The sequence below is a fragment of the Myotis brandtii genome, unplaced genomic scaffold, assembly GCF_000412655.1.
Source record: "Myotis brandtii unplaced genomic scaffold, ASM41265v1 scaffold1612, whole genome shotgun sequence".
NCBI lineage: Eukaryota > Metazoa > Chordata > Mammalia > Chiroptera > Vespertilionidae > Myotis > Myotis brandtii.
This window is the reverse complement of record NW_005355890.1, coordinates 206,304-221,187: the sequence shown is the minus strand read 5'-3', so window position 1 is coordinate 221,187 and position 14,884 is coordinate 206,304. Positions and strand designations below refer to the sequence as shown.

General features: G+C 39.9%; 1 protein-coding gene across 2 annotated transcripts in view; it reads right to left on the bottom strand.

Annotated features, from left to right (window-relative positions):
• Positions 1 to 931: 931 nt before the first annotated feature.
• Positions 932 to 14,884, bottom strand: part of LOC102248303 (testis-specific gene 10 protein-like) — a 27,466-nt gene continuing 13,513 nt past the window's right edge. The window contains exons 2-4 of one of the 2 annotated variants that reach the window (XM_014536390.1): positions 9,014 to 9,129; positions 2,056 to 2,111; positions 932 to 945 (exon numbers count right to left, since the gene is read on the bottom strand). In XM_014536390.1, coding sequence (XP_014391876.1) covers positions 2,074 to 2,111; positions 9,014 to 9,129 — 154 coding nt within the window. In that variant the 3' untranslated portion in view covers positions 932 to 945; positions 2,056 to 2,073. Of the gene's footprint in view, positions 946 to 2,055; positions 2,112 to 6,924; positions 6,937 to 9,013; positions 9,130 to 12,994; positions 13,000 to 14,884 lie in introns of those variants that run through there. The other variant, XR_001361292.1, reaches the window with a different exon arrangement.

The window sequence follows — 14,884 nt, the reverse complement described above, 5'->3', positions numbered from 1 at the left end:
GAACCCACAACCTTGATGTATTGGGATGATGCTCTTACTAAGTGAGCATCAGGGCCAGATATTTTTCATTTTTATTTACTGTCCCTTTTCTGTTCCAGGATCCCATTATTCATTAACTTTGAACACAGCATTTTAACATATACAATTTTTATAATTAACAAAATGTTGCATCTTAATATCTATTTATAAAAATTAAAAATATTTAACGGTTAAAATACAGAATTTTATGATGCAACTAAACATATTGAGAGTGACAGTACATGGGGATATCATTTGGACTGAAGAATTTTCAGGGGGGAGGAAATCTTCCAAATAGAATTTTTTTAATGGTCAAATTAAAATAATGATATTGGAAATGAGAAATGTGGATAAAGTATATTGGCATAGAGAGGAAGTAATTATAAAAGAAATTTTCCTGAAAAGAATTAGTGCTAAAGAGAACCAAAAAATGCGGCATAGTTCATACACTCATACTTAGAATAATAGTCCCTGAAATAAATCTACCATTTTTTAAAAGTTTCTGAAGCTTTTATCTTCATTTGTTGAGTACTTCTAAGGTTGAATATACATCTATTATATTCCTTGTTCCCTCTTTCCTTAATATTTAACATTTTATGTCTGAGGGTTTCATTTAGAAATTATGTGGCATATTGTGTAACAGAGGTAAAAAAAATGGCTGCTTCAAAGAGCCTGAGGTTTCTACAAAATGAAAGGAGAACCACGTCTCAGAGGAAATACGTATTTTCTTGGAGAAAAAGAGAGTAGGACAAATATACCTGGTTCTCTTGTTTAGCTTTAGAAAACTGTTCTTGGAGATTGTCATTCTCATGAGCCAAGATATCTCTTTCCCTGGCGATTTGAGCCAGTTCATCATTTGTTTCATCCAACTGCCTGCGCATCCTGGAAATGTCTTGTTCACACATAATTAGCGCTTCAGTAGACTGTCTATTGCACAAATCAAATAGTACATCAGAAGAGACATTTTACCGAAACAGAATAACAAATTCTCACATGACAGAAGATGGACAGTTAGCATAAAAACATTTGAAGAAGTTTTAAACACATTTAAATTTATAAGAATAAATACTGCGAAAATAGTGCATTCGAGTTTCTCTGTGTTGCCAACATTTCACTATGGAAAAAAGATGCTGAATATACATAATAGCCAATGATTAGCTAAGTATTTCAAAACTTCTGACATTCAAATATAAGAAAGCTTCCATCTGACCTCGAGCTGCCATGGCTTAGTCTCCTTTGCAGGTTCCTCTTCCTCTGCCCTCTTAAAACCTAAGGGTTCTGAGGGCTCAACTCTTACTCTCCTGTTTCTTCTTACTCTCTGCCTTCCCTCAGACAAATACTATTCATATCCATTGCTCTCAACCCCATCTATACCTTGAAGACACTGAAATCATTACCTCCAGCCTTGGCCTCCTCCTTACACTCCAGACTCTTATATTTAACTGCTTATGAGACATATATGCAAGGTCTCAAAGGCTCTTCCAATTCAGAGGAAAACCATCGCTTTCCATATTTTCTACACGTCCAGTACTCATCCCTCAAAACCTGGCATTTTCCTAGATTTTCTTCCTCATAAGCACCTCACCCCTGACCACACTCCCCAACCCCAATCTATCATCATTCTTCAATGTGGGTAATCTTTCTAACACAAAATTCTCCTCAAAATTCCTTAATGATTTCTTATTTCCCAAAGGATAAAACCAAGACTCATTTGTCTATAACACAGGCCTCTGTGTTTAGCCTTTCCTCCCTTCACACCTCCTCTCTCACTTTGGGTTCCAACACTCACCTACTTGCATTCACGAGGCTCTTGAACATTACCTGTGGTCTTGTGGTTCTCTGCTGTTCTTTCCTTCCCTTTCCTTGGCAGACACCATATCCTCTCTTACTTCCCTACACAGACTTAGGCCTCCTTCCAACATTAGAAAGTTACCACCCTCCATGTAACACTAAGCCCCGTTTACTATCTTTGTACGTAACATAGTACTTTGCCCCTAATAAATATGTACTCAAATTCTTGTTGGACGAGTGGTTTACCTTGATGCCTGTTCCATCTCAGCAATGATATTCTTCATGCCTGAAATGGTCTTTTCCTTGAAAAGTAATATAAGTATGACATAAAAAATTATCTTAAACGGTTATTTCTGTTAAAACTGAATGAACAAAAATCAATTTCCCCCACCCTTTTTCATTTACATTTGGGTTTAAACACTCATGCTCTATTCATCTTTCCTATACTTTAAAACTAAAGCCTAGTATATCAATGTCAATATTTGTACTAGACAAAAACAATTGATGATACTCACTAGAGTTAAGACTACACTTGGGTGTATTGATATGAGATCAATGTGTCAAATGCTCTGTTAGGCTTCTGCAGTCCCCCAGCAACACCAGAGCTCAGGAGCACTGTGTACCTGGAGGCAAACCAGTGGTTTGCATTACAGTGTTCTCCATGGGGAGTAGACTGATTCACTTCCTCACATCATGTTATGAAACCCAGGAAAGTGAATGATGTGAAACTAAATTTAGTTCTTAAGACTAATAACTTTGACCAAGTATATTATTTATATTAGTCATCAATATAAATAATGGTTATAAATCCATGTAGCTGATAAAACGAAGTTACTTATAAAAGTCTATTTTTAAGTTTAAGTCTGAGTTAAATAAGTCTAAGGCCCAGAGCAAAAAGTGAATAAAATAAGCTACTGATATTCTCCCTTTTCAAGGGTGTGCTGAGGGAGATTAACGAGTCAGTCAAGGCTGAAATAGGTGTGCTTATCTTCATGCTATCAATACTATTCCCACACTTCCTCCTTTGAAAATGCTTGTTGATGGTGAACTAAAGATACTATTCACTGATACTTTGGCTAACATTAGCCCTGTTCTTTCACTATATAACTAGATTTCACTTTACCCTTTGAAGTTTGAAATCCTAAGTAACCAAGGAAACAAGATGAAAACCTAAACCCATATTTCCAACCAGTTCTGTTCCTGTTCATCAGGACGGTTTAGTTGTATGTGCATGCTGTGTGTGCACGGGCATGTGTATGTGTTATCTCCCTTTACTCATGTGCTCCTCTCCAGGTACTTTTACTCTGGTTTCCCATTCTGCTCCTGGTAGAATGGTGCAGATAAATATTGGAATATGGTTAACATATCCATTAGCAAAGCAGTTAACCCCCTTTAAGAAGTCAAGCCAATGAAGGAAAAACTCAAAGAGAAAATACCGCTTAAAATAGAATGTTTATACATGCCTTTGAAATATAATTTAATATATTTCCAATTAAATTCTGAAAAACAAATTGAACTTCTAGTATTTCCAAAAGTCATTACTTGGTAAGACTTAAATATAATTTATAAGCCTAAAAAGGACTTTCTTTTATCAATAGAAACTCATCTTGAAAGTATGACTATCTAATACTAAGAACTTTGTAAAGTATCCAGGGCAACAAAATTACTGGGTAGAATCCAGTAACATATCCTACCAGCCCTATTCTCTCTTCATATTGCCCTAATACCAGCATTTCAAAAACTGTTGACATTTATGCCATCACTGTCAATTTAACATTTCTGTACAACCTCAATATGTTTGTCCAATTAGAATCATAGGTTCAAGTTAATTGTTAAAAATTCAATCTGGACAAGATGATCATAAATCTATATAGAAAAAATAAATAAACTAAAATATTACACAAATAATTATGGCTTTTATTACTAAAAAGTCTGTGAACTTCCTAATGAGTTTCCTAACTTTAACTGGTAGTAAGTAGTAGGACATCTTTTTAAATTACCCACAAGATGAAAAAACTTCATATTATTCATTATAATATAGACTTCCCATAGGAATTTATTCTGTAATCTCCATATTAGACTGTAAGAGTATTGCTTTTCACCGTATGGTACTTACAAATTGAACTCTAAAATATTACTGTAGAAACTGTTTCCTCTTTCCATGCCTAATATTGCTTTAAAATGTTTTTTTTCTCCTCAGAGGATGGATGTGTTTATGTTCATGATCTTATACAAGATCATCAACTTATACAAGATCATGAAATGGATTGGCAAGTCAATATTCCTTGCGAAGGAAAAGATAATGTTGGTACAATTAGCAGAATGGAAGGAATGTGAAATATAGATATAGCTGAGGAAAATCAGATAGATCTGAATAATTTGTTTCAAAGTGTTAAAGAAAAACAAAACATGTTTAACTCTTCAAGTAGTAGTGTTTAAATATGAGAAAAACATTCTACCCCCAAAAGCCATAACATTTTTTTAAAATATTAAGGTATAGCTTATAGAGATGAGTCAGCCTTTTAAACAAGTAAACCAATATTTATTATCTTATGCACTTTGAGGGCTTCAGTTAGGCTCATGATTCCCAAAGCTTTTAACTTCAATTCCAGTTTCTCTCAAAACCTAAAAATCCAAGAGCCTATGAATATTTCAATGACATGTGCCAAAGACATGTGGATCATCTTCCTCTCTGAGCCTGCTCTGTTTCCCGTGCTTCCTACTTCAGACGTGGCAACTGTTCACATGGTTCCTCAGTCAGAAAGCACGTCTTGTCAATCTTACTCCCTTCGTAGACCTATTTCTCTCATGGATACTGCCACTCTCCTACCACAGTTCTTAACACTTTACTCCTAACTAGTGTCCTTGTCACCATTCTCACTTTCCTATAATCCATCTTTTACATGGATTAACAAGGGCTGGAATATTTTTAAAAATAAAGATGTAACTATAAAATGTTGTTTATATTATTTCATCGATTCACTATATCAATGATATTCTAAACTCAACATTACATACATTTTTAAATTTGTTGCTTACCTATCCCACCTCATTTTTTGCCACCTATCCCTACCCCATACTTATCTCTTTGCAATTCATGCTCTGGACATTATAAACTATCAAGAAACCCTGTGACATTCTCTGATGAAAGCAACTGGGCTCTCGTAAGTTGCTCTACCTGTCTGGATCCCCTTTCTCTAAAAGGTATTCTCCTGGAGCAGCATTAAATAGATTGTCAAACTACAGCAGGAAGGCTGGGGAGGGTTGGGAGGTGGGTAAGAGATCAATCAAAGGACTTGTATGTATGCATATAAGCATAACCAATGGACACAAGACACTGGGGGGGAGGGGGGAAGAGGAGGCTGGGGGAAGGTCAAGGGGAAAAAAAAGGAGACAAATATACTACTCTTTGTAATATTTTAAGCAATAAAAAAAAGGGGGAAAAAAAAAGGTATTCTGCCTGTCTGAACACCTTTCCTCTCACTGTAGCCTTTCTCTAAGTCTTTTCCTGGCTAATTCCTAGTCAATTTTCAGGGCAGTCCAGGCATTATCATCTTCTCAAAAGCTTTCTAGATCTTTTCCTCTCCTAATCCAACCCGCAGGTTAGATCAACTGTGCTTCTGCCAGACTCGAACCGCACATTGTGCATACACTCAGCACATTCTATCATAAAAGTACCTTTATTTATCCTTCTCCCAATTATGCTACAGGCTTCGGAAGGCATGTCCACTCCTCCTCAATTTCTAACATAATATACCTGGTACATGTCAATAAATGCTTGTTTTATGGGTGGATAGATGAAGGAATTAGTTCCCTTAGAGAGGGGCAAGGTCTTATTCCAATGATGCTGTTTTGCTTATGACATCTGTGGAAAACAGTTTTGGAATTGCCTTCAGAACCACTTTATAAGCAAGAAAAGGGTATGAATATTTCCCTGCCTTTTTGGCAACACCTGTTATGTTGTCTGAACAACAAAACCTGAGGAATGGAGATTATTATCCAGCTTTATTTACCAACTCCATATGGCAGGGAGGGCGGACCTTTTTCCTGCCAAGGGTCATTTGGATATTTATAATATCATTTGCTTAATATAATTCACTAATTTTATGTTGCTATAAAGAAAGTCCTGTGTTTGTTGAATTTTGAGTCTGCCTGCAGTTGTGTTGGCAGGGCCAGATCAAATGATGTTGCACGTCTATCGCCTATAGGCTGGAGGTTCCTCACCCCTGCCCTGTGGTCTAGTCTCAATGACTAAGGACAATGTAAAAACCTGCATCAATTCTGAACACAATTACAAAGGCAGTTTTAATGGAATAAACATATTGCCTCCCACAGTGGCTCCCTGGAGATATAAGTTTTGGTGTGCTTTTAAAAAGAAATCAATCTCACTGCTTTCTTTTTAATTTGAATATTTGATATTTGAATTAGTTCTTGTCAGTGCATGTTAACAACAAATTGGTGAGAGAAAGAACACATTTTTTAAGACTATTCTGAAATATTTCAAAATCACATTTTAAAGTTTCAGCTCTCTAGAAAAATTTTGAGAGAACCTATTATTTTATTCAGATTCCAGTGCAAACACTTCTTTTAAACCACAGTTCTCAGAACATACTTTCATGGCCAAACTCTCTCCAAGGGATGCAATGTTCTCAGACTTTTTATCCAAGCATGCTTGCAGGCATTCCTTTTCTTTAACCAGATCGTTGAGGGTTGCGCCAAGAATGCTGATTTCTTCTCGCTGGGCAATACTCTGCCTTGTAAAATTATCTAAATATGTAATCATAAAGGCATTTTTAATCAAGATAATTTTTTTCAGTTCAAGTGCATTAAAATACTTTTCAAAGTAATTTTTCCTATATTACATTCAATGCCTAAAAATAAGTATAGTATCCCAAATAAAAACATGGCTTTTGTTGTTAGTGATTAAAATCCAAGATGAATCCTGAAATTCTAAATGATTCACAAATGTAAAAACACAATTAACACATTTGAATAAGAATAGCAAAAGAAAGCTCCAAATTACAAGTTCTCAAAGTAGATTTACATGCCTGGTGGGGTAGAGGGCAGACTATAGGTGGATGAAGTTGGGTGGAATACTGAAACCAACATTTCCCTCCAATTTCTCCCCTCGCTCTGAACTAGAATCATTGTTGTATATAAGTTGGTAACAGATCTTAATAAAATATTCAATTAAGTCATGTTCAGAGTCAAATGTCTTCTACTACTCTGATCTCTCTAAATTTTTCCTAAAAATTCCTGGGGGAAAAAAATCATCCCAGGGCGTCTGATTTGATTGTGGAAACACTGACAAGCCAATGTCAATGCTGAAGGCCTAAATGACTGCTATGCAATTGGTTCTCAAACTGTGGTTTCCCAACCAGCACCATCAGCATCACCTGGGAACCCCAGTCCTACCGAATTAGAAATTCTGACTGGGCAGAGCAATTATATCTTAACAAGCACCCTCCCATGTGACTCTAATGCACAACAGCTTGAGACCCACCTGAGCAAACTGGAAAAGACACAAGAGCCCTGGCCATCTGCTACTCCAGGAGCTGGCCCCAGTGGTCTGCACTAGCCCTCCAGGGGATTCTGACCACACCCAAGTCTGAGAACCTCTGGTCTAGAGCTCTACTAGGGAAGCTCTGCTAGACTGGACCTCTAGGTTACTCCCTGCCAACGACCATCCAGGGCAGCATAAGAGAGGCACTATCCCATGCCAAGAGGATGATCTATATGGTACCTGAGGATAGATCAGTTCCCTTTTCCAGGCTACTATCTTTCAGGCAAACACATGTTTTGGGTGTTCTGATATATGAGTCCATTCCCATTGGCATACAATAATGAAATGAAAGCTCTGAAACAGCTCTAGGAGTTCCTACTTTAAAAATAATCCTCCACCTCACATCCCACTCAAGCTACCGCCCCATTTTTCTGCTACACTTGGTAGCCAAACTTCTTAACAGACTTCTATTCTCTCCTGTCTCTACTCTCACTGCCCAGTCTTCCTCAGCCTATCCCATCTTCCACATCCAACACTCTATCCAAACTTCTTCAGTGTTCCCAACACCTTCAAAGTACCAAATCCAATCAACATTTCTTCATCCCCATCTTACTTAGCTTCTCAAATTATCTGATAATTAACACTACCATCCTTTTTAAAACATTTGCTCTCTTGCCTCCCCCAAAACACTCACTTATGGGTATTCTTCCTAATTCTTTGGCTTCTTCTTACTTAGTCCTGGACTCTCTTCTCCTCATTCTCTATATTTTCTCTAGATGATTTCATGGTTTTAATATCATTTATTTGCTGATGTGTCCCAAATGTATATTTTTAGCTTAGGTTTCACTTCTGAGATAAAAACTTATCTATTAACTGCTTACCTTACATTTTTACTTGGATTTAAAATATCCAAAAATGAGTTATTCAATATTCCCATTTTAAATTTATATTTTAATACTTCCCATCTCAATAAAAAGCACCTCCACCCATCTAATTGTTTATGCCAGACAGTTTTGAACTACTGTTAAAAATATTCCCTTTGCCCGGCTGGTGTTGCTCAGTGGTTGAGCGTCCACCTATGAACCAGGAGGTTGCAGTTCGATTCCCGGTTAGGGCACATGCCCGGGTTGCGGGCTCAATCCTCAGTGGGGGTACAGGAGGTAGCCAGTCCATGATTCTCTCTTATCATTGATGTTTCTTTCTCCTTCTCCCTTCCTCTTCGAAATCAATAAAAATATAAACAATATATACATATATTCCCTCTATTTTAAAATGGGTTCTTTTATAGTCATAATCAAAATTTTACTTTACAGTTATAAAAATATTAAATTATGACCATATTTTCATACAGATAAATGGTAAGAAACATAAACAGCAGACTATAAAAACAATTTTCTCTATGAACCCAACTAATATCATAGATATAGCCAAATATATGTATACTTTCCACCAAAAGTAATATAAATGTGTACTATGTTTCATTAAAACTGCTATGAACAAGACATATTTTTACACAGAAACTTGTAAATTTAAAAGTGACCATCATAAATTAAAAAGTGTTGCTATTTTGTTTCCATGATCGGAATCATAAACTTTTAATTGAAGGGCCTATCTCCAAGTTTATCTTGTTATAACTGAGAGAAGAAAGCTTTTTTTCTAGCAGACGTAATGAAAAAGTAATAACAGGAAAAAATAACTCACCAATTTTTTCATCCAAGCACATAATTTTCTCCTGAGTAAGCTGAAGCTCATATTTTTTCTTAGCAAGGTGTCGCTGAGTATCAGAAAGGTCTTTTTCTGTATTTTCATATAAAACTCTGTAAACATTTTAATAATAAAACTAATTCTGAAATTTTTATCAACCTCTTAGTGTATTTAAATCTAAAAACTTTTAGGGACACTAATAAACATTTTTCTTTTTAGTATCTTCCTAAAGCCACATTATAGAAAGTTTAAAGAATAAAGGGTAAAAAGGGACCCTCAATCCACCACTCCAACATAAGCTACTATTAGCATTTTGGTGTTCATTATTCAGTGTTGCTGCTTTTTCATATTTTTCATATTCAGTGTTATGCATATTTAGTTACCATACTATAAATTCAAAATTGAATCTGATTTTTTCACCTACACTTAATCTTTAATAATTTTCAGTCTATAACACAGTCCTCCAAATCATCATTTTCTGCCTGAAAAATATATATGAGCAATAGCTATTTATTTTTAAGTAAATATAAACATTTAGTTCAGTATTATATTATTAGACATCTAGGTTTATTTCCATTTTCCCTATTACTAATAAATCTATAATGAACAGCATTTCATTCACTCCACATTTATTAAGTGTCTAGTTAGTATGTACCAGGTACTAGGTGCTGAGGAACATAGAGTGAACTTGATGGGCACTGGTCCTGTCCTCATTGAGTTCACAGTCTATAAAAAAGTAACAGACCATAATTTCTGGCATTATGGAAACTAGATAATCTGAAAGTCTTCTAATATAAAGAAGCATCCTACAATATAAAGAAGCATCTTTTTAAATGTGTGGCTACACTTGTAAGAAATTGTAAGGGAAGCCCCCTGGAGCCAAATTAGAGCCATAAGACTATGAACTAATGTTATGCTAGATATAATTGGGGTTTGCCTGTCTCAGTAGTCTAGGGTCTTTTTAAAAAAATTTCTTTATTGATTAAATTATTACATGTGTCCTTAGTCTAGGGCAGTGGTCTGCAAACTGCAGCTCGAGAGCCACATGTGGCTCTTCGGCTCCTTGAGTGTAGCTCTTCCACAAAATACCACGTGCGGGCGCGCATGTACAGTGCGATTGAAACTTTGTGGTCCGTGCGCAGAAGTCGGTATTTTGTGGAAGAGCCACACTCAAGGAGCCAAAGAGTCGCATGTGGCTTGCGAGCCGCAGTTTGCCAACCACTGGTCTAGGGTCTTAACTCAGAAACAAAAGATGAGGTCATAGAGATGCCTACAACACAAGAATTAGAACTAAGGCCCCCCACATAAAGCCACTGAGGACTATAACAAAAGTGAAAAGGTCAGACTAGACAAAATCAGTTTGTCAACCAACCACTGCTAGGCTCAGGGTAATAATAATTTTAAAAAAATCTTTCTTGGGTATTGTTTATCTCAGGACAATAAATCAAAATAAAATCTGGCTCTAGGGTGTTTGTATAAGCTAGAGCACTTGACAGAAATAAACACAAAACTTCTCTGGAGGGATATATCCTCCATCCAGGCTAAGAACTAAACCTTGGATACAGGCATGTTGAAAATTAGCTCACAATTCAAATTTTAAAAACACATTAAGTAATAATCCAAACTTAGTGGGAGTCAAAAGACATACAAACTAAGTTAGATCCCCTAGAACTATAGATTGTAGTATTTTCAAAGAAACCTACTAGTTCTATTTTTTAAAATATATTTTTATTGATTTCAGAGAGGAAGGGAGAGGGATGAAAGAGAATCATTGACTGGCTGTCTCCTGCATGTCCCCCACTGGGGCTTGTGCCCGCAACTTGGGCATGTGCCCTGACCTGGAATTGAACTATGACCTTCTGGTTCAGAGATTGACCCTCAACCACTAAGCCATGCCAGCTGGGCAAGAATAGTTGTATTTAAATACTGAAAGATAAAGTAATAAAATACATAAGAAAAAAGAACCAGCAGATTTTTTAAAAAAACTAAAGTTCAGAAAAATTAAACTATAATAATTGAAATAAAAAACATTTAAAACATCAACAGACAAGTTTAAGAGCACAACAGACACAGCAAAAGATAAAATCAGTAAGTTGAAAAAACTCTAGTCCATAGAAATAATCTATAATAAAGCACAGACAAACAAAAGAGAGAGAAGTTAAAAGACATAAAGAACAGAATGAGAAGGTTCAATCACCTAATCAAAATTCCAGAAAGAGAGGATAAACACAATATTCCAAAAAATAATCTCTCTCTATATAAAAGCCAAGCGACTGGAATGACTGGTCGCTATGATGCGCACTGCGACCCCAACTGCCCGCAGCCCCTCCTCCTGGCCAACCCCACCCCCAGTCAGGCCCCCTGGCCGGCCCCGCTGCTAATCAGACCCCCAATCCCAATCAGGGATGGGGCCGGCAGGCTGACTGCCTGCAGCCCCTCCCCCTGGAGCCCACACCCCTGAACAGCCCCCCCCAATTGGGGGCAGGGGCCAGTTGGCCAACCTCCCAAGTCCCCTCCCCCTTGCCGGCCTGGCTGGATGGGCCCCCATTGGGGGCAGGCCAGCTGAACCCCACCCATGCACGAATTCATGCACCAGGTCTCTAGTAGCTAATCTACACTAATAAAAGACAAAGATGCTAATTGACCGTACCTTCGCTACACCCTAAGCCACGCCCACCAGCTAATCAGAGTGACTATATGCAAATTAACCCAACCAAGATGGCGGCCAGCAGCCATGGAACTGAAGCAAGCAGGAGGCTTGGTTGCCTGGGTGATGGAGGAAGCCAAGCTTCCCGCCTGCCCTGAGCCGGCTGTGGCCTCCGCTCATGGCAAACGAAGTTTCAATTATAGAAGACAAATAAATCCCAGATACCTGCTTCCAGCCAGCCTCCACTGGAGCTTGGGTGGCTAGGGATTGTGGCCAACCTGCAAACAGCCATCAGCCCCTCACCCATGATGGCCACACCCTCATGGGGTGAAGGTCCCCGCTGGGGGGCTTAGCCAGCCTGAAAACGGCCCTCAGACCCTCACCCAGACTGGCCAGGCACCCCAGGAGGAACCCCCCCCCACCCTGAAGGGGCTATGGCCAGCCTGAAAACAGCCCTCAGCCCCTCACCCAGGCTGGCCAGGCACCCCAGTGGGGACCCCCACACTGAAGAGGCTGTGGCCAGCCTGCAAACAGCCATCAGCCCCTCACATAAGCTGGCTAGGCACTCCTATATAATAAAATGGTAATATGCAAATTGACCCTAACAGCAGAACGACTGGGAATGACTGGTCACTATGACACACACTGACCACCAGGGGGCAGACGCTCAATGCAGGAGCTGCCCCCTGGTGGTCAGTGTGCTCCCACAGGGGGAGCTCTGCTCAGCCACAAGCCAGGCTGACGGCTGCCAGTACAGCGGTGGTGGTGGGAGCCTCTCCCGCCTCCTCAGCAGAGCTAAGGATGTCCGACTGCAGCTTAGGCCTGCTCCCCACTGGCAAGTGGACATCCCCCGAGGGTTTCCGGGCTGCCAGAGGGATGTCTGACTGCCAGCTTAGGCCCAATCCTCCGGGGAGCGGGCCTAAGCCAGCACGTGGTCATCCCCCAAGGGGTCCCAGACTGTGAGAGGGCACAGGCCGAGCTGAGGGACCCCCCCAAGTCCACAAATTTTTGTGCACTGGGCCTCTAGTCCTATATAATAAAGAGCTAATATGCAAATAGTCGTTGCGCCCTCACGCCATCATGCCATAATGCTTCAGACACTCAACACTGGGGAGAGAGAAATGGGGACCAGCCAGGCACAAATGAGCCTGTGGGAGAGGAATCAGGACCAGCCAGGCACAAATGAGCTTGTGAGAGAGGAATGGGGACCAGCCAGGCTGCGGCCCGGGAGAGGGACAAGCTGCCCGCCCCGCAGTCCCAGGAGCCAGCGGCTGTGCCTGCGGCCCAGGAGAGGGACAAGCTGCCCATCCTGTGGTCCAGGGTGCCAGCACTGTGCCTGTGCTTGTGGCCTGGGAGAGGGACAAGCTACCCGCCCTGCGGTCCTGGGCACCAGTACCTGCAACTGCGGCCCTGGAGAGGGACAAGCCACCTGCCCCGCAATCCCCAGCACCTGTGGTGTGGCCCGGGTGAAGCCGCCTGCCCACGGTCCCCTGTGGCTGCAGCCGGCCTAGGTGAAGCTGGCCCAGGTCCTGGGTGCCTGTGGTCAGCCAGAGGGAGGGAAGCCTGGGTCCCGGGTGCCTGCGACTGGCCGGAGGAGGAACTCCTGGGTCCTGGGTGCGTGGCAAGGCAGAAGCAGTTAGGGGCGATCAGGCCAGCAGGGGAGCAGTTAGGGGCAATCAGGTCGGCAGGCAGAGGTCGTTAGGGGCAATCAGGAAGGCATAGGTGGTTAGGGGTGATCAGGCAGGCAGACAGGCAAGTGGTTAGGAGCCAGCAATCCAGGATTTCGAGAGGCAGTCAGACATCCCCTGAGGGGTCCTGGATTGGAGAGGGTGCAGCTGGAGAGGGTGAAGGCTGGGCTGAGGGATTCCCCCTCCCCCTGTGCATGAAGTGCACCAGGCCTCCAGGATAATATATAAAATCTTAGACTAAACAAACATCAAGGAAAAATCTGAACACACTCTGGCTGGTGTGGCTCAGTTGGTTGAGTGTTGTCCTGTGCACTGAAAGGTCCCCTGTTCTATTCCCAGTTAGGTCACATGCCCAAGTTGTGGGTTTGATCACTGGACAGGGTGTGTGTGGGAGGCCACCAATAGATATTTTTCTCTCACATCAATGTTTCTCTCTCTCCCCCTCTCCCTTTATCTCTCTCTCTAAAAGCATTAAAAAAATCTGAACACTAACATTAAGGGAACTTAAGTCCTGGGCAGAACAAATTATAAATCTGTGTCTATTATGACAATTATAGTGGGGGAGGGTAGAAAGATTTAAAGGAAGAAAATATTTTTACACACAAACTAATAAAAGTGATACCTTGGGAAAACGTGTTCACAGGCAAAAATTATAAGACATTTGAGAAGTCCAACCACTTAAAAAAAGCAAACACAAAAAAACTGACTCACCGATTACAGAATCCAACTGTAGCAGATATATTGGAATAAATAAATAAATAATATTAAATTAGACTAGTAAATACATTAAAAGGAGAAGATATGAAAAAGAACCAAGGGAAAAAACATATAACAAATATAAGAAATCTAGTAGTTGAAATTTAAAAAAAATACATGATGTAAATAGCTGAATATATAAAATACTGCTGAGAGTAATTTTTGAAGACCTAAATAAATGGGGAGATATTATGTGGACTAAAAAGCTCTATATATTCACCAACAATTTTTCCAAAACTGACATATAGATTCAACTTAATTTAATCAAAATCCCAACATTTTGTAAATAAATGATTCTAATAAAGATGATTCCAAAATTTATATGGAAATGTGCAGTACCTACAAGCAGCTCAAACAACTTTAAAATGGAATAAAGTTGGAGGACTTAGTATCTGATTTCAAGACTTTTTATGAAGCTTCAATTATCAAGACAAAGTGATACTAACATAACATGGAAAAATATATCAATGGAATAGAATAGAGCTCAGAAACAGACTATATATGGTCAATTAAATTTTCAGGTACCAAGGCAATTCAATGGGTTAATGGGATAATCTTAACAAATAAGAAACAATGGCTATCCTATATAACTAGAGGCCCGGTGTACGAAATTCATGCATTGGGGGAAGGGGGGGGTGGCCCTTAACCCAGCCTGCACCCTCTCCAATCTCCAATCTGGGACCCCTTGGGGGATGTCCGACTGCTGGTTTAGACCCAATCCCTGGCCTAAACTGGCAGTCGGACATCCCTCTCACAATCCGGGACTGCTGGCTCCCA